At 44.2% G+C, this 20,747-nt stretch overlaps 1 protein-coding gene across 2 annotated transcripts in view; it reads left to right on the top strand.

Annotated features, from left to right (window-relative positions):
- Positions 1-9,343: 9,343 nt before the first annotated feature.
- Positions 9,344-20,747, top strand: part of MCC (MCC regulator of WNT signaling pathway) — a 283,142-nt gene continuing 271,738 nt past the window's right edge. For both annotated transcript variants that reach the window (XM_082621909.1, XM_082621908.1), the window contains exon 1: positions 9,344-9,938. In XM_082621909.1, the coding sequence (XP_082478035.1) occupies positions 9,882-9,938 (57 nt within the window). In that variant the 5' untranslated portion in view covers positions 9,344-9,881. The remainder of the gene's footprint in view (positions 9,939-20,747) is intronic.

Raw genomic sequence — 20,747 nt, 5'->3', positions numbered from 1 at the left:
ATCAATTTACATTCCCACCAACAGTGCAAGAGGGTTCCCTTTTCTCTACACCCTCTTCAGCATTTGTTATTTGTAGACTTTTTAATGATGGCCATTCTGACTGGTGTGAGGTGATACCCACTGTAGTTTTGATTTGCATTTCTCTAATAATTAGCTATGTTGAGCATCTTTTCATGTGCCCATTGGCCATCTGTATGTCTTCTGTGGAGAAATATCTATTTAGGTTTTCTGCCCAATTTTTGATTGGGTTGTTTGTTTTATTGAGTTGAAAAGCTGTTTGTATATTTTGGAAATTAAGCCCTTGTCAGTTGTATTGTTTGCAAATATTTTCTCCCAGACTGTAGGTTATCTTTTCATTTTGTTTATGGTTTCCTTTGCTGTACAAAAGCTTATACGTTTGATTAGGTCCCATTTGTTTATTTTTGTTTTTATTTCTATTGCCTGGGGAGACTGACCTAAACTTTGGTACGATTTATGTCAGAGAATGTTTTGCCTATGATCTCTTCTAGGATTTTTATGGTGTCATGTCTTATGTTTAAGTCTTTAAGCCATTTTGAGTTTATTTTTGTGTATGGTGTGAGGGTGTGTTCTAACTTCATTGATTTACATGCGGCTCTCCAACTTTCCCAACACCACTTGCTGAAGAGACTGTCTTTTTCCCATTGTATATTCTTGGCTACTTTGTCGAAGATTAATTGACCATAGGTGTGTGGGTTTTTCTTAGCAAATTTCAAACACAGATTATCTACTGCAGTCCATCTATTTCACAGCAGTAAGTCATTGGGTCTAAAAGTGATATAGCTGATTTCATAAACAGTAAGGTGAAGACCCAGCATGATGGAACAGTTATCAGTTTAGGGAGGGGTCCACTGTGCTAACAACTCAGAGTCTCTAATCCCAGCCAAGGGATTCCAAGATAACTTGACTGAAGGGGCATAGTAAAGGGAGAAAAGTTCAGAAGTAGAAGTTAGGACTGGTTCAAGGTCTCATCAGATTGTTCAGTAGTAGTAAGGCTTTGGGCAACATGCTTCTCAAAAGTTACCTCCATGTACTCTTTCAACTTTTTCACTTCCTAGTCACTATTCAATCCACACTAATCTAGCTTCTATCCATCGCCACCACTTAATGAAATTGCTCCTCTCAAGGTCCCCAGTAATCGCCATTACCAAAGGACGCTTCTTTGTTGTCACTTCCTTGAACTCTCAGCAGCATTCTACATAGGTTGCAACTCTCCTTGACACACTGGTCTCTTGGTATCTATGATGTCATATCTTCAGTTTTGCTCTTGTCACTGGTTACTTTTTCTTGAACTTCCTTGCTGGATTCTCTTCCTCTATCCTCTGGAAATATTGGAGCATCTCAATGATAAGTCCTGGGACTGCATCTTTTTACTCACTCTCTCCCTAGGTGACCTCATGTGTTCTTGTGGCTTTCAATATCCACTATAGTCTATATGCTGATGACTTCCAAATCCATTTGTCTAGCCTGACTCTCCCCTGAACCCCAAACTCATTTATCCAACTGCTGTTGGCATCCTCTTAAATGTCAAATAGGAATCTCCAATTTAATGTGTCTAAAGTGGAAGCATTGATTCCCCCAAACCCAGTCCTTCCCCACACCCAATTGTTCAACTCCCAAACTGATGGTCATCCTGATTCCTCTCTCTGTCTCATTACCTACATCCAATTATTCACCAAGTTGGGGTCAGTTTTACCTAAATAATATATCTCAAGTTCATCCATTTCTTACCGTCTTCATTGATTTTACTGAGTTTCAAGCCACAGGCATCTTCTTACAACTATAATAGCTTTTAACAAGTTTCCTTGCTCGACTACATTTATGATGCTACAGCCCATTCTCTACATACAGGTAAAATTGTCCTTTTTTGGCTTTTTATTATGAAGATTCTCAAACATACACAAGTGGACAGAGAGAGAGTAGCATGAGCTACACCTGTCACCCAGCTTTAGCAGTTATCAATTCATGGCAGTCTGTTTCACTGAAAACCCCATTGATTTCCTTGACTCCTCTAGGATTTTGACACAAATCCCAGACATCATATCATTTCACCCCTAAATATTTCAATATATATCTATAAATTACCACAAGGTCATTAACATATCCTTAAACATTAATAATTTAAAATAGCATCAAATATTCAAAAAGTATATTTCTGAATGTCTCATAAAGTATAATGTTTTACAGTCAGGTTATTTGAATCAAGATCCCAATAAGGAGCACATATTGCAACTGGTTGATGTGTCTCTGGGGTTCCCCTTCCATTGATATCTCACTCCTTCACGTGCTTTTTTCTCCCCCTTTCAATTTACATGTTTAAAAAACCAGATTGTTTGCCCTGTAGAGTTATAGTCTAGATTTTGCTGATTGCATCTCTGTGGCTAACGTAACATGTTCCTTAATGTTAAAAACTACTAAGATGGCTTCATAGGTGGTATTGTATTCTTCCATCAGAAGTCATGTGTTTAATTGCATGTCTTTTTGTGATGTTAGTAGCCATTGTGCTTTATGCCTAATCTGTTAATTCATTAGAGGTTGCAAAATAGAGATATTCTAATTGTATCAATTCTTCATTTATTTGCAGGAATACTTATGTAAATGAGGAACTTTCTTTTGTCTACTTTTTAGGTTACCTAGTGGTAAAGTTTGTATAGGAATAGATTTACCTTTTTTTTTTTAAAAGATTTTTTTTTTTTGACGTGGACCATTTTTAAAGTCTTCTATTGAATTTGTTACAATATTGCTGCTGTTGGATATATTTTGGTTTTTTGGCCACGAGGCATGTGGGATCTTAACTCTGCAACCAGGGATGGAACCCACAGCCCCTGTACTGGAAGGTGAAGTCTTAATCACTGGACCACCAGGAAAGTCCCTAGATTTACTTTTTAAAAACATAAATTGGGGCTTCCCTGGTGGCACAGTGGTTGAGAGTCCGCCTGCTGATGCAGGGGACACGGGTTCGTGCCCCGGTCTGGGAAGATCCCACATGCCGCGGAGCGGCTGGGCCCGTGAGCCATGGCCGCTGAGCCTGCGCGTCCGGAGCCTGTGCTCCGCAACGGGAGAGGCCACAAGAGTGAGAGGCCCGCGTACCACACACACACAAAAAAACAACAAACAAAGAAACATAAATTGGATCATATCTCTGCCCTGCTTAAAACCTTCCTGTGGCATCTTTATGCACTCAGAATGAAATCTATGGCCAACACACACACTGCATGGGCTCCTCCATCATTTTTTGGTCATGTTCCATCGTAGTGTCTACTTTTTTGTTGAAATTTAAATTAAATTAAAAAGAAGTTTATGGGAAAGGGTCAAGCCCTTTTCTGCCACAGGACTTTTGCACTTGCTCATCCTTCTGCCTGGCCATCTTCCCCCACTTTCTGCCTAGTGGGCTCCTTCTTGACCTTCATGCTGAAATGTCATCTCATCAAGGCCTTCTCTGACTGCTTCATTTAAGGGGCCTGCTCTCCCTCATTGTAGCTCCTGTTTAATTCCTTTATAGCATCCATAACAAACTATAGCTATCTTCTTTATTTGTTTATTAATCATTTTCCACCAAGAATGCTAGCTTTGTAAGAGCAAGGATTTTTCCTGTCCCATACACCACTGGATCCCAAGGCACAGCACAGTGTCTGGCACACAGGAGGTGCTTTTCTTTTTTGAATCAACACCACAAACTTGCTGCACATCCTCACCGATATAAGTGGAACGCAGGGACGAGCTAGGTGATTGTTTTTAACATTGTTCTCTGAGGACACAGAGACCAAGGCCAAGCTCGTCTAGTGCAGTGCTTCCTGAATGCTTTATGTTGTGGCACCTGGAGCAAATGATGTCTGATAGGGTAGGCCACTGAGGCTGGCTGGTGGCTCACAGCCAGGGACTCAGTCCTGGCTCTCTGCACCTGGCTTGGTGCCTGAACAGACGGCCACAGGAGTTGGGTTACGGAGATCATTTCTGGACTTACGGGGGTGGGCTTATAGATTTAGGATTTAGGGCAGGAAATTCTTTTGAGTGTATACTTTGAGGGCTCCCTGACTTTTATGGCTGTCAGGGACTCAGAGGATTGGGACTTCCTGCATCTCCACAGGGTTCTGAAATCCCTCTTTCCTCTGAAAAGTCACTTTCTTCTTCAGGAAATACCACCAATTTCGCACTATTTCAAAGCATCCTCTTTTACAATGCAAATACTTGGGGCTTGGTTGAGAAGATTATGAGTATTTTTCACCTTCGTGTGAAGTAGCTTAACTAGGCTGCCTTCTTCCTAAAATCTGAGGTATCTGAGTTGGGTTTAGCTTAAGAGAGTCAAGGGGGAAGGGGGCAATTTTGGAGTTTGTTTCCTTGTATGGGCTGGAGGAGGACAGTGTGACTCAGCACAGTGGACTCATGCGATGGGCAAGGCTGGCTTGGACCCCCTAGGGGTAGAGACGAGGGCTTAGGTCAGCCAGCCCCAAAGTTCAATTTCCTTAATGCCGGAGGTTCAAGACTTTTCCCCAAGATTGCTTCAGTGAATCTGATGTTCATTACCAATGTAGGGTACAGAGAAGACCTGGAATAGAATCCCTACTGTGTAGAAATTCACTGAGGTCAGCAGCCATACATAGAGGGGCCAGCCTGCCCCTGACAGCAGAAAGGCAATGCCAGTGCGCTACAGCATGTGATCGGTGCACAGACCCATCCACTCATGCAGGTGCACAGACCCATCCACTCATGCAAACTGCGACTTCTGCTTTCCCAGAAATGCTCCTGAAACTACCGCTGCCTCCTCTTCTCCTCCCAGAAACCAGATGCGAAGAGATTAACCTCTTGGGAAGACAAGGCCAGAAATAAGGGGAACCCAGGTCATTGCCAAATTGGAAGACAGGTTTTCCTCCTTCACCCGACCTGCTCCCACATCTTGATAAATTCCCCTGCCACCGGTCCACACCTCTGTGGACAGGGGCTTGCGCTCTGTTGAAGCAGGACTTGGAGAAGCTCTTCTAGAGGGGTCATGCTGAGGCAGCCACAGTATGAAAGGATTTGCAGGCATGCAGTTACGTACTTGGTAAACTACAGTGAACACTAATCTTGCGACCTCTTTCTCATAATATTGGAAATGCACGTGGGTTTTCATTCTCCTTTGGTGTGCTGACACAACATGCTGAGGGGTTCCTTGCATTCCTAGCGTACTTAGGACGTTGACCCAGTTTCATTCTTGTCTACCGCAATATCTTAGCTTTCTTGATAGTAGATATTCCCAGACTGATTCCTAACTAACTAAGAGGTGGAAGAAAACCACAAAACATTTAAACTATGCAAAAAAAAAAAAACTTCATTTCATGGAATCTTAGATTGGAAGAAAACTGATTTGGACTCTCCCTGATTGCATGAAGCTCTACTCTCTATACCACTGGCTTTCAGTGTGTCCTGCCAGCCTTGAACCACGGCTTGAACAATTTCAGGGGAGGGGAGCACAACTACTCTGTTCTCCTTGCACTGACAGATAGTTCTGTGGTCTTCCTGTTACTAAGTGAAAATTTGATGATAAGTTCTCATTAGTCTTCATTACCCCTCCACAATCACACAGAGGAAGCTGGATGGCTCTTCAAACAAATGCTGTTAGTTACCGTTTATCTCTGAAGTCTTCTCTTTACTAGTCTATAAATTCTCCAGCTCTCCCAACTATTCCTGGCCTCCTTGGAAGGAGCATCTGAATTCTCCTCCTCTCCAAGCCTACTCCAAAGCTAAGCTCATTATTTTTGTCCTTGGCCCTTTCCTTCCCTCCTTTTTCAAGAACTTTGCTCCATCTTCCTTTCCTCTGTATCCTCAGGTTTTCCTTTAGCCCCAGACTACAAATACTGTCATTCTACCCTCTACTCAACATTGCTTACCTACCTGAAGAAACTCTCCCATCTCTCAATTTGCAGTCACCATCAAATTTATGGAAAGAGTAGTACATGGTTACTACTCCTAGTTCCTCTTCATTCCTTGTGTAGAGATTTATCTTTTTTTTTTTTTTTTTTTTTTTTTGTGGTATACGGGCCTCTCATTGCTGTGTCCTCTCCCATTGTGGAGCAACAGGCTCCGGACGCACAGGCTCAGCAGCCATGGCTCATGGGCCCAGCCGCTCCACGGCACGTGGGATCTTCCCGGACCTGGGCATGAACCCGTGTCCCCTGCATCAGCAGGCGGACTCTCAACCACTGCGCCACCAGGGAAGCCCAAGATTTATCTTTGAAGGACATTAATGTCTTAGAGGTGCTCTTTTATCAGTCTTCAGGCTTCTCCCGCCTCTATAGCATGTAATATTGATGCTTTCCCTTCTGTCTTGACATCTCCCTTAGGCTCCCAGACTCAGAGTCCCCCTGGTTATCTTCCTGTTTCTTTAACTGGCCTTTCCTACCATTTCTTCTTTTATTCTTTTCCCTCCATGAAAAAGATGTTCCTTAAGATAATGTCCTCAGAGCACTTCTCTTTTCTCTGTCCTATCTTCTTTGGCAACCTTACCTGTTTCCATGGTTTTATTTATAATTCTAATAGGAGTTACCCCAAACCTCCATCTCCATCACAACCTTGACTTACCTCTATAGCTCCATTTCAAGCTTCCTTCTTAACATTTCGACTTGAATATGCCACCTCAAACTTACAAAGATGCCACTTCAAACATACGATATCCCAAATGGGCTTCCCTGGTGGCGCAGTGGTTGAGAGTCCGCCTGCCGATGCAGGGGACATGGGTTCATGCCCTGGTCCGGGAAGATCCCACGTGCCGTGGAGCGGCTGGGCCCATGAGCCATGGCTGCTGAGCCTGTGCGTCTGGAGCCTGTGCTCCGCAACGGGAGAGGCCACAACAGTGAGAAGCCCACGTACCACAAAAAAAAAAAAAAAAAAAAAAAAAAAAATCCCAAATGTAGTTTCCTCCTTAACCTATTTCTTCTCTGGAATACGTATTTTTATAGAGAACATTGTTGAAAACCCCAGTCAGTCAAGTTCTAGATCTACAAGTCATTTTTAAGCTCTCTTCTTTCCACTACAGTTTCTGTTTACTATCTTTCTATTAGAACCTCTTACATCTTAAAGGAACCTCTGGTTCTTTTCCATTGTCCCAACTCAATTCAGGCCTTTTTAGCCTCTTGCTGGATTGTTGGGATAGTCCAATTGGCATGTCTATTTCCTACTTCCAGTTTACCACATTTAGATGCCAGATTGTAGTGGAGTTCCAGCTTATGTGGGGATTAAGTATTAAAGTCATTGTTTAAGAAAATCCCATATAATCAACACTGCTCTTGAAAATGCCTTATACTGTCCATAAAGTAGAATCTGCAGACATATTCCTTCTTAATAAGTTCAGTACTGCCAATTTTTCCTCCACTCTTGGAACAGATCACTTTTCTTTTGGTTGAACACCAGATGAAGTCATCTGCTTGGTTTTTAAGGGCCATCTAGTATGAAAAATATGTTTCTTTAAACACCAGAATCACACTCAATACTAGTCTACTTGACTTCATGTTAGTTACTCATGAGTGTGATACAAATCCACTGGAATGTCTAAGAAGGCACAGCTCTGATCCTATTATTTCTTTGCTTGAAAACCTTTAGAGGCTTTTTTTTTTTTTTTCCATTGCCAATCGGAAGGCCCATTTCTTTAGCCTGGCACTCGAAACTGTCCATGATCTGGCTTCAACTCACTTACCTAATCCAGGTTCCATTCCAGAATGGAATATCTCCCATTCCCCACACATGCTTTGCACATTCCAGTCTCCACCCACACTTTCTCTCACAGTGGGCCCACATCATGGGATACCTTCTCCTCACTCCCCATCTCTGCTGGGCTCAGCCATTCTTCAAATATCAACTCATGCTGCCTCTTTAAGAGTCCTTCACAGTCTTCTCCTCCCACCCAACCCAGCCAAAATCCTATTTCCCACCTCTGAACTGCTGTAGGTCTTAATTTGTTCTGCTTTTATGGCAAGTATCCATTTATATTTAGAATAGTCATTTCTGTTTATGAGACTATAAACACCTTATGGGCAGGGTTGATGCTTGAGTCTTCTTTATATTTTTATATTCTTTCACCACCATCTCCATTTTCAAGCCCACAGTTCTCAACAGTTTTTAATGAATTAAATATGTAAAATAATGTGGCTTCCCAAACCCTCCCCATACTGAAGAGCTTCTCCTAATGTGCTCTAGTCTGGCAGTGCCCCAGAACTTGGGACCAGTGCTCCAAAAAAGCTGCCAACTCTTCCTCATCCCAGTAGAGCCTTCATCAGGCAATGAATGAACTCAGCAGGAAGGCATACGAGTAAGAAGATCTATGCAAATGGTCAAGCTTTGTCCTTCTTCTTAAAGAGCAAAATAAATATCCTACTTCATTTAAAAAAAAAAAAAAAGCAGCCTTGGAAATTAATGGCTTTTTCATAGAAGGCTTCAGGAAGTGCCAAGGTCTGTCACTGGGGATGGAGACATTTTGTTCCCATTGTGTAGAAAGTGACTGATGAGGCATTTAAAGCAATCCTGCAGACCTACTGTTAAAGGATCAGAATATTTTTCAGTGCATCTCAAGTTCAGTGGGACTTTAACCTTTATGGAGGGAAAAATTCTAGCTCTCTCCTCCCACCCTGCCACACACAGAGGGATGTTTTTACCTCAGAGAACCTCAAGGCTGCAGGGGAGCTCTTATTCCAGGAGTCCACTGAATTTAACAGCCTCTTGAATCTTTCCTGATTCATACTCCAAACCCCCAAAATACAAATCTAGCTCTGCTCAGGTGAGCTGTAAGATTTCTAAGGAAGGTCTGAGGGTTGAAGTGGATGGGAAATGTAATATTTTTAAGGACTGAGGGTTTGAGAGGATGGGAAATTTGGGCCTGTCTTTCATGTGATGGAGCATCTTAATCTTTATTAAGAACATGCAGAAATTGTAATCTGCCCGGGGTGTGGGTGGGGGGAGTTTGACGGTGAATTTATACCCTCAGTGTCGACTTTAGACTGATCAGGGAAAATGACAGCCCCACAATCTTGTAAAATCTTAATGTACCATGAGAAGTGCACAGCGCTGCCTGATGTACAGTGTTAAGATTTGTCTTGACCTTCTTAAATTATGGAAAGTGGCTACTAGGAGGGAAGTTTTTTTGGTTTTGTTTTTTAATTTTTCTGCACAATTACTCAGGTGGCTTTTCCTGTTTCTTCGCTCCTGGACCTGGGTCCTGTAATTACTATCGCAGGGAGCTGGAAGGATGCCTGCTCTCCCGGCGAGGTCTCCTCTGCTCGGCCTCCTCCCTCCCACCCCTCCCCCAGCCTTTTCTCTTTCTGGCCCCGCCTCCTCCGCTCACCCCGTAGCCAGCAGCTAGACAGCTGTATTCAATCAGAGCACTTAAAACTCCCGAGGATTCAAACGGGAAACTTCAGCGTGAAGTGCAGCCGCGCTCTGGCGCTCTCTTAGCTGGCTTTCCCTCCCCGGAACCCGAGACGCGGGTTTTCCTCGCCCCGCCGCCCTGGTTTCTTCGTGAAGCCCTCCAGGGAGGCCGGATTCTGCCGGGGTTGCCCTCCAGCCTGGTCATGGGGGGCGGCGAGGCACCATAGGAGACGCGAGGCGGCGCTGAGCGTGGCACTGCCTCGGGTCCCCGCGCCGGCCCGGCCGCTGCGAGCGCGCCTCGCCGCCCAGCCTTCTGCAGCAATGGCTCGTCCGTGAAACGCGAGCCGGCTCTGTTCCTTTTCGGAGTGCCTGCATCCTTCGTGTGGGCTTCACCACTGTCCTGGGTGAAAATGGCTGTCTAGACTAAAATGTGCCAGAGGGGACCAAGCAGTGGATATCCAGCCTGTTAAACCCAACTCGTAAGCGCCGAGACCTGGAGGAGGAGGAGCTCGGCTCTGAAAAGTGCAGTCATGAATTCTGGAGTTGCCATGAAATATGGAAACGACAACTCGGCCGAGCTGAGTGAGGTAAGAAGCAGCAGAGGTCGGGAGCTCTGGTTTCTTAGGCATTTGCTTTGCGACAAATCCCCCTCCCTCCCCGTCTCCCACTTTTCTACACGCCACCCGCCTCGCGCTCCCAGTCTGGAGGCGGCACAATTAAAGATAAATAGATTTTCTGGATCTTGTTTTAACTTGTTGTGCTACTCAGGAAATGACCTGAACTGGCTTGATATTTCAGTCTGAGACGAGCGGCTTAAAAAAGAAACAGGCTCTCACCGCGTCGCCAAGGCGTTTTTACTCTCCGTGGTCTGGGTGCCCTGTCCATTCCCACTCCCCTTCCTCCAATGTATGTACCACATAACCTTTCGTAGTTGGCAAAATACATGGGGATCCCAGCTGAACTTAATCTGATGTGAGTAAATTGGTGGGGCCGGGGAGCTCATCGGAGTACTGAGTCGGCCGCAGGCTCCCACGTGTGGTGCGTTTGGTTCAATTCAGGCAAGGTGGTCTTTCCTTGGCTGAGACGAATGACCCGCGTTAGGGAGGAGAGTGGAGAGGAAGCACATCAAAGCGGCTTAGAACTTTATTTCCTGCCCGGGACTGGACTCCTGAGTCTTTGAGGCAAGCACAATTGCAGTTCCTGGCTCTCACAGTAGCAAATCCACTTGAGTGCTGGAGACCAGCTTTGAGATTAAGGCGACATCAAACGGTATGCAAGTATATGAGTGGTCAGATGCTGGAGGCCACCTTTTTTTGATGACTGTAGGGATGCCTCTGGCACATTCTCCCCCCCACCCCCCACCCCGCAGGCTTTGAATACCTGAAAAGTGTGATGGGAAACCCACAGAACGATGCTCTGAAGAGGAAGAAATCTGTCTGCAGCAGGAGGCTTGGTGGCTGTGGGTTTTCCTCTTAGCATCATCACTGAGCCATTCATGGGGCAACGTGGTCTGTGCTTCTTGAGTATGGCTGAAGAGAGAAAAGGCACCGTATAAAGACAGCAGAAGGCAGATGGAGGTGATGTCAGATGACCGACAGTGAAGGGAAAAGGAAAGGATGGAGCCCTCTTTGAGGGGTGAGGGCTGGTGCTAGGGAAGCAAGGGGGGTGTAGATGGGGGAAATCCGAGCAGGTCTGTGGCTGGTATTCAGCAGTGAGTACAGTCAGCCCCTGCCTGGTGCTCTAAGTGTCTTGGTGCTGAGCCTTCCCTGCTCCAGTTTGAGATAGCATTTTGAGATGTTGGCCAAATGAGGTAGAGGCATTTCCTAATCCCTGTGGTTTTCCCTGTGATGTAGAAAGCTGGGGAGATGCTAAGAGTGAGGGCTTCACTTAAAAACGGGAGGTGGGGGAAGAGGCTCAGAGACCTAAGTGATTTTTGCCAATTTTACACGCAGGGAGAGGTTTCAGATCTAAAACAGAACCCACGACCCTACTCCATTAATAACACTGTTAGGAGAAGCCTTTGACTTCTAAGGACATTTAAGAATAAGAAACTAAAGGCACGTATCTTGCAGAGTCTCTGCCAGGTCCTTCACATTGTTTCTGTGTGGCAGCTTTAACTCTCTGTCACCTGAAGTGTGCTATTCAGGTACCTTTGCTCAAAAATGAATCACAGATTTAGGATGAAGGTGGCTAGAAGGCTGAAGAGAGAGAGAGGAGGCCAGGATTGACTTGAAGAGCACTGACACGGTCAGTGGGCGCATTAGATTAGCTGAGAGTATCTGTGAAACTCAGGTGGGAACTAAAACTCTCCATTCTTTGCCTGGTTTTATCCACTCCTTAAGTGTTCCTTGGAAACTTGTGGCCAGGTGAAAGAGCTGAGGGTGTTTTGTGGCCCCTGCTTTAGTTGGAGCTGTAGTACTAGAGCATTATAGGACATAGTTTTGTCCCTAAGAAAGTAAACAAGTTTCTGCCCCAGCCATGTCCTTCACCACATTTTCTGCCTCTTGCCCTCTTTCCAGCCTTCTTTCTAGGTTCAGTGATTTAGTTGCCACTCCATCCCCCCGGTCTTGAGTTTCCCTGCAGATTGAGTAATTGCAGTGGAGTATAAGGACAGTTATTTTTAGTTTTTTACATATTTTCAATTAGGGTATATGTAAAGAGAATTTGTAAGCAAAGGGGAGATGTGTGATTCATACCTTGTGGACGCTAAATCTCAGTTCACTTCACCATGGGCAACAGTTGTAGCATCTGCCTTTTCTATAATATCCGTAGGGCAGTATCCATATGAATCCAGAGATCTGAATACAGTTAATTTGTAGTTCTCACATAAGGTCTATGATGTAGAGTTTCTTCTTTTCACTGTAATTTTTCTCTTAAACACTGGTTTTACTTTAAATGTCCTGGGGGGCAAAGTTGCCATTCTCTTTTCGTGGTCGGTTCCTCCTTCTCACCTGAAAGCAGAGCTAATAAAAACCCCCTTTGGTGCCATATCTCTTATTGGTGCTCTTATTTGGTGCTCAGGAGCCTCAAAGCTGTCTGGGGGTCACTGTAGGGTCAGATTCAACCTGATGCTCACCAGGCATTTCAGGGGCAGGAAGAATTGTGAAAGGCCCTAGCATTATCCTGGGTATCGTAAACAAGAGTCCTCTCTCATTGGTGTTGACTTGTGAGCTTACCCCTTCTACAAGGGTTCTCTCGCCACAGGAGTCATTGACTCTTTGACAGTACTGTCGACACTGACGCCATAACATCCTAAACAAGGGGGAGTGACTGGAATCAATTTCTTGTTGTAATCTGCTTGTCCTATTCGTGAAAGCAGCTAGCTTTGGTCAGCAGTTGAGGTGCTGAGCTCCGCCTGCAGTGCTCCAGGAATGCTTGAGTGCAAGAAAGGCAGGAGGGATTTGGGTGTGAGGGATACATGATCAGGAGACCTAGCTGGGTATTGCGCATGAGGTGTTCACGGTATGTCTGAGGGCTTTAAAATGAAAAAACAGGAAATTCATGAATGTGTTCCTTTTGTGTCTTTATTTTGAACAATAGCTGTTTAAGATCCTGTGAGATGATCATAACAGACAGTAAAATTGTTTCTACCTATGGACATTCAAAATATTTTTATTTATCAATGACCACAAATGGTTTTATCAGGTCTAAACACTTGAACCAAAGTGAACTAGTCCTTAGCATTGACAACAGTACTACAAAAGGAAAATTTGAGAAGCATAAATTGGCTATTCTTTTTTCTTGGCGAATAGCTCTCCCTAGCAAAGACTCAAAGGGTATTTTTCTTTTCCGAATGTGAGGTTAAGAAAGGACTTCAACATCAGCCAAATCAAATGTATTTAGAAAATTAAATGTTTGACTTTCAGGCTCCCTCCCCCACGGTCAAGAAGCTGAGTAGACACACCTTCAGCAGCGTTAGATTAAATTCTCCCAAACCGTGTCAAGGGAAGGCCACTAAATCTTTTTCCTCGTCGCCATGGGTTTTCCCTCAGCAGTTAGTTCTGTTTGTCTTGGTAACACTTGTGGGACCAGTATGTAGTTGAACCTTATTTTACTGTCACAATCACATTTCTTGGTTCTTAGAATAATTCAGACCTTAGGAAGATGTCTTAAGGCACAGCGTTATGAGGGTATGACTTGAATTTACTCATCTTCACAAAATAGCTGTGGACTGGATCTGCTTGCCTGGTAGACAGCTGCCTATTTATGTAACAAACTAAAAATTTATATTTAAGGGTTTGTTCTTTGCTGGGAATAACTAAAACCTCTTGTCCAAAGCAATCAACGTATATCCTTTGCTTTTTAAACATTAAGCAATGAATAGGTAAAATTCTCCCAGCACTATTTACTTTGAAACCTCTGTTGCCCCAGAAAATCATCTTTTCCTTACTCTATCCTTCTTTCTTTATTCAAAGCCTCTTTCATAAGATTATTCCACTCCTGAATGCAGGCTATAGAGGCGACTTTTCATGCTTTCAGCATTCACTTGTTGCGTAGCTACTGAAACCCACATCTTTGTTGATACTCTAATTAAGAAGTGGATTTACATAGGAGAAAATTGCTCTCTAGATAGATTATCTTGTATGACTGTCTTTAAATGGCCGTCTCACAGATGTACTTGCTCTAAACCATGAAGTTACAAAATATCAGGGTTGGCAGAGACTGAGATCACCTGGTATTCCCACACCCATTTCTACTTCTTTATACTCCTCTGTCCTTATGGAATCACGCTTCCTTGTAATGAGTTGTTTAATGTCTGTCTTAGACACAGGCCATAAGCATCAGAATAACAGTGTCACAGCTTGTCACGGAGGCTGGCACATAGCAGGTGTTCTACAGATGTTTGAATGAACACCTTGCCTCTTCTCTCCCTTTCCCTTTTTATAAACATCAAATTTGAGAAAGTGATTTAAGTGCTTGGTCTGAGGCTTTTTTGGCTATCAATGGCTGTGTAACAAACTGCCCCCCCCCCCAATTTAGAGGCTTAAAATAACAATCTTATTTGTTCAAGGTTTCGCAGTTTGGGGCAGAGCTGAGGGTGGGAAGACTTGTGTCTGTAACCCCAGCTAGACGATCCACTTCCAAAATGGCTTAGTCCCATGGCTGGCAAGCAGGTGCTGGCTGTGGACTGGGAGATCACCTCACTTCTCTTCTACACGGGCCTGCCCAGGTACTGCTTGGGTTTCCTCTCAGCATGGCAGGTGGGTTCCAAGGAGGGGGTGGAAGCTGCCAGTTCTTTTAAAATGTAGGCCTAAAATTGGCACAGGGTCATGTCTGTGTGTTCTGTTGGTTAAAACAGCTGTATGCTTAGCCCAGATTCAAAGGGGTGAAGAAATAGATCCCACCTCTTCAAGGGGGATGTGATAAAGAATTTGCAACCATTTTAAATCTACTCTAGAGGCCACAAAACAAGAGCCATGTCTAAAACCCTGATCTCTTAATTCCCAATGGCTGGCAGTAGTTTTTGTCATTTTGTCATTTTAGCTGTTAATTTAGTGGTTTGTAATAACTAACACATTCTAAGCATTTCCCAGGTATTGACATGCTTAATTATCAGAAACTCTATGAGATACATGCTGTTATGCCCATGTTACAGGTGGAGAAATTAAGGCATAAAGAGGTGAAAACCCTTACCAAGATTGCACAGACTATTAATGGTGACCTCAAGATTTGAGGCCAGGTAGTCTTTCTCCAGAGTCTTCCATTCCTCCACTGTTTCCTTTCGTTAGTTCCTGTTACTGCTCTCAGCTTTTTATTTTTATTATTTTTTTAGTTCATAATTTTCTTTATTCTCAATTACAACTTCATAGTACTTCATTTGGTAAATATACTGTAGTTTAGTCAACTGGACTTCTCTGTCTAGATATTTAGTCCTGCAATATTTGGCAATTACAAATAATGCTGAAATCTTCCCGCATGAGTTTTTTTATTGGTAAGGATCTTTCTTCAGAGTGAATTCCTAGAAGAGTCATTTCTGTGCTCTCAGCTTTTGATCACATATTCCTAGGAGGGAGTATTCTATCTAATAAGCCTGTTTAACTTGATTTGTATTGTAATCTCTATGCAATACCCAGATAAATGTTTTTGATAAGAGTGGTATGGATATGCTCATTGCTGTCACCTTCAAGTGGCTGAAGAATTGTAGACATTGATTTTCTAGAGCAGATTTGTTAATAAGGAATCGGGCAGTCATCATCCAGGAAGGCCTTCCTTCTGTTCCCACTTACTGCAAGGGAGATAGAGGCGCCACGACCTCTGTCCCACTGCCTGTGTGCTCTGAGGCATCTGAGGAATTAGTGCTACAGTATTTGAGGCGCCAGATGAGAATAAGATTTCCTTTGTGACAAGAATTAGGGTTCTCTTACCCCTGCAGGTGGGGCTCTAGGCTTCTACTGTGGTTGGCTAAATCACTGTGGGGCTGCAGAGCGCTGAATTTGATGAAAAAGCTGGTGAAGTGGTCGGCCAGGGCTGTGTGGCAAGGCAGCTGCTGGTGGCCTGGTCCTGAGGAAGCAGGTGCTAAAAGGGCCAGCAAGACCCTGAGTGGAGCCCAGTGGGCGGGGCCAGTAGATCAAGCATGGCTGGAACCAGGTGGTAGTCAAGAAACAGGGGAAGGAGCAGTGGGATGCGAGGGGAGGAGGTTAGTCAAAGACCAGGCAGGAGACCAGGAACTGAGATGGCCACAGACCTGAAAGCAGAGAGAGAACCTTGATTCTGAAGAAGTGCTTTGTTCAGGCAGGAAGTTTTTTTTTTTTTTTTTTTGTTTGTTTGTTTGTTTTTATTTTTGGGTTTTTTTTTTTGCGATACACGGGCCTCTCACTGTTGTGGCCTCTTCCGTTGTGGAGCACAGGCTCCGGACGCGCAGGCTCAGTGGCCATGGCTCACGGATCTAGCCGCTCACGGCATATGGGATCTTCCCGTACCGGGGCACGAACCCATGTCCCCTGCATCGGCAGGCGGACTCTCAACCACTGCGCCACCAGGGAAGCCCAGGCAGGAAGTTTTAAAATTAATCCCAAGACTTTTCATGCTGATGAATTATTTACAGGACTATGGCTATCAGATTTGAGGTGCCAGAACTTTGAGTGGAGGCACCCATCCAGAGTAGGGAATATGATGGTGATACTCAGGAAATAAACTCAAGGTGCTGTTTTAACAGCTGCCTGAAGCTAATTTACCCAGTGCATGTCATGTGGAAGGCTTCCTCCAAAGCCAGACTGTAACTGGAAAATAGAAACTGCATTTACGGAAAGATTAAGAAGTTGTTGATGAACAAAGATTGCAAATTTAGGTTTTGATCCAAGGAATCAAATTTCAGAAAACCAAGATTACGACGTTTTAAATAAACTCCAGATTCTGGGAAAGAGGTTTATGTTGGCGAGATTACAGAATCAGACAAGCTAAAAAAAGACACAGAAAATTGATAGTAGTTAGGATGTAGATTTTTACATCTGCGAGGGGGTGGCATGGCAGAGATAAATTATTTGCAATTATTTTCTCATCTCCCCCAACCACATCCAAATTCCTAGCAGTGGCCATCTTTCATTCTTGAAAGAAACAAGAAGAGAATAACCTGGATTATGCAGATAAAAAGAAGTTCAATTTATAAATATTTACTGGGACCACAAAACTGTCCTCTCTTTCTAGCAAATGTCCTTTTTCTCTTGCTGAACAGAAACAGCCAAAATTAATTCATGGGGGGGTGCTTCCCTGGTGGCGCAGTGGTTGAGAGTCCGCCTGCCGATGCAGGGGACATGGGTTCGTGCCCCGGTCCGGGAAGATCCCACATGCCTCAGAGCGGCTGGGCCCGTGAGCCATGGCCGCTGAGCCTGCACGTCCGGAGCCTGTGCTCCGCAACGGGAGAGGCCACGGCAGTGAGAGGCCCGCGTACAGCAAAAAAAAAAAAAAAAATTAATTCATGGGGGAATAGAAGCCACCTTTTGGAAGGTTTGCACTGTTATAAGGAGTGACTGAGGCTATAAAGCACTTTACATATGTAAGTCTTTCAAGATATTTTTGAAACTCAGCAGAGAAGTTAAACTTTGAGACAATTTAGGAAAAACAATTCAGCATTAGCAGCTGTTGATTCCACTTGTCATGCAAAAAGCTGTAGGTTAGGGTTGTTAACTTTGTAAATAGCAATCAAAGTCTGTTGGGCTGGAAAAATTGCACGGTAAAGCTACTCAATGCCTTGGCTGGTGGGATATTTTGAGGCAGATTGCTTGTCAGGAGGTTTGATCAGTGCTTGGAACACATGATGGGACATATGGGGCCCGAGATGCAAATGCATCTTAAGCCAAAGGCTGTGGTGTTCCATCACCTGAGAACAGAAAGTTTCAGAAAGCCTCAGTGTGCGTGCATGTCAGTGAACAACTCCAGCTGGATTTCTGAGAAATATTGAAGTAGTTGTCAAGGGAAGAATGCCAACGTGAAAAAAGATTGCCTGTCAATTAGAAAAGCAATGGAGTCCTCTGGTTGGTTTCAGGGTAGGAGTGGGAGTAATTGCTTGTCCCTGTTTCCTGTGGGTTGTGTGGACTCGTCCATAGAATACATGGCACACTTGCGATGACTTCTTGCTTCAGCCTGGGTCCCTCCCAACCTCCCAGGTTAGTTGTCCTTCCCTCATCTGTGTTCACAACACTTACTTTAATTATCCACAGCCTCCCTGGGAGACCATGTGATCTTTGAAGGCAGGGACAGAGCGAAACCCATCACAGTATTGCCAGTACCTAGTCAATATGTGACATAGGGCAACCACAAACTTCAAATTCACTTGTTGGACCAAACAGCAGTTGCCATTATAGTGTGACAGATGTGTTAGATTGACCACTTATATATTTTGGTTAAAGGACACATTTGAGGAAATTTAGTTTGGTCATTATTACTGTAACTTACTCTCTATTCCTAGTTCATTCTTCTGTTCAGCAAACACTGTGTGCCTTCTGTATGCCAGGTGCTGTTCTTAGGTGTGGGGATACAGAAACAAACTGATGTAGTCCCTGTTTTAATGGATACTACATTCTAGAGGGAGACAGACAATACACGTGACAGATGTATGTCGTGGTGATGAAGAGGTGATGGTGATGAAGAGATCCAGTGGTGATGAAGAGGAGGAAAGAGGAATGAAAGAGGGAGGGATGCTATTATACTGATCAGGGAAGACCTGTCTGCAGGAATCTTTTTTTTTTTTTTTTTGCGGTATGCGGGCCTCTCACTGTTGTGGACTCTCCCGTTGCGGAGAACAGGCTCCTGACGCGCAGGCTCAGTGGCCATGGCTCATGGGCCCAGCCGCTCTGCGGCATGTGGGATCTTCCCGGACCGGGGCACAAACCTGTGTCCTTCGCATCGGCAGGCGGACTCTCAACCACTGCGCCACCAAGGAAGCCCTGCAGGAATCTTTGAACTGAGACCTGAATGCAAGGAGGGATAGAGCCATACAAAGATGATGATTATTTCAGGCCTTGAGACTGATAAGGGTCAAGGTCAGAGGCCAGAGCATGCATGGTGTGTGTCAGCAAGGAGGAGGCCTGGCTGGGAGTGCAGTGAGCAAGGGGAGAGCGGAAGGAGGTGAGGTCAGAGAAAATAGTTCTGGCTAGATCCCCTATATTCTTGTAGGCTTTGGAGAAGAATCTGGATTTTTCTGGAATGATTTGAAAATATGCCTGAACTGATTTTTTAAAATCCTTTTCATGTATGTGTGTGTGTATGTGTGTGTGTGTGTATTTTATTGTGGGGCAGGGGCAGGGAGATATCGGAAAGAGGAGGAGCTAGCAAAGAAACCTGGAAAGTTGTGCCGCAAAAGCCAATGAAAGGAAAGGGTAGAGTAATCAGTCAGATGCTTCTCCTTTTGTTTCTTTCACTCTTAAAGCCTTTGCATAGTCCCAGACTTTCAAATGGTGTCATTTTCTACAAGCAGAAATAATTGTTATATGCATTAAAAACAAACTATAGGGCCTCCCTGGTGGCGCAGTGGTTGAGAGTCCGCCTGCCGATGCAGGGGATACGGGTTCGTGCCCCGGTCTGGGAGGATCCCATATGCCGCGGAGCGGCTGGGCCCGTGAGCCATGGCCGCTGGGCCTGCGCGTCCGGAGCCTGTGCTCCGCAATGGGAGAGGCCACAACAGTGAGAGGCCCGCATACCGCAAAAAAAAAAAAAAAAAAAAAAAAAAAAAAAAAAAAAAAAAAAAACAAACTATAATTATTTTTGGACATATTCAGAGTATGTGAGTGTATTTTCCCCTTAAAAGGAATGGTTTAAAGAACTAAGTGATGTGGCCACTGGCCAAGAAGGATTTGAAAACTGCCTTCCCTTCCCTGATGGATGGTTCAGTGTTGATGGATGCTGATGATGTAGAATATAGGTGGGTTCGGAATTAGGAAAACTGAGCTCTGTTTTCCACTCTCACTTGGACCAATTTCCTTCCTCTATTTAGAATCACTGATTTTATTTTTTAGTGAACTTTTGTGTCCAGTTTATTGATTTATAACCAGTATAGCTCCAAGGAACCTGGAATGCTGAGACCTTTTTTCCTGTTGAAAATGTATTTGGCAGTCAGATTATGACCAGAAAGATTCCAGGTAAGCTTGGAATTAGACAAGGGAGATTGTCTAATTCTGTTGGGTGGTGCCATTAAGCTATTCTTTGATTTGCAGTTTATTTTATCCAAACCATTTGCACAACTGATGAGGAAACTGAGGCATAAAGAAGGCTGGCTAGCAGCAGAGGGGGAAGTGTAGAACTCAGATTTTTTTCCTTAACTCTCAGGGATAATTTTTCCTCTTCTACCTCAACTTCCTCAGTTTCTATATCATAGGATTTGTTCTAAAGTATGTGTTGTATAACAGTCTGTAATTATTTTAAAAGGTGGAAGTCCTAAAGTATTCTCATATACATAGGACATGACTACTAATGACACTATTAAAATAATTGGAAGAATTTATTTTTAGCTCTGTGATTTTTGGGTATATTGTAATAATCTGCGCCCTTCTGTCCTTTTTTAAAAAAATTGTGGTAAAATATACATAACATAAAAAATTAACAGGGGCTTCCCTGGTGGCGCAGTGGTTGGGAGTCCGCCTGCCGATGCAGGGGATGTGGGTTCGTGCACCAGTCCGGGAAGATCGCACATGCCGCGGAGCAGCTGGGCCCGTGAGCCATGGCCGCTGAGCCTACGCGTCCGGAGCCTGGGCTCCTCAACGGGAGGGGCCGCGGTGGTGAGGGGCCCGTGTACCGCAAAAAAAAAAAAAAAAAAAAAAAAAAAATTAACAGTCTTAACCATTTTAGGGGTACAGTTCTGTAGCATTAAGTACATTCACATTATTGTACAACCATCATCACCATCCGTGTACAGCACTTTTTCATCTTTCACAACTGAAACCCTGTACCCATTAAACACTAAC

Source organism: Mesoplodon mirus, assembly GCF_964341445.2.
Source record: "Mesoplodon mirus genome assembly, chromosome: 5".
Lineage (NCBI taxonomy): Eukaryota > Metazoa > Chordata > Mammalia > Artiodactyla > Ziphiidae > Mesoplodon > Mesoplodon mirus.
The sequence above is the reverse complement of the archived record's forward strand: the minus strand, read 5'-3'. Positions and strand labels throughout refer to the sequence as shown.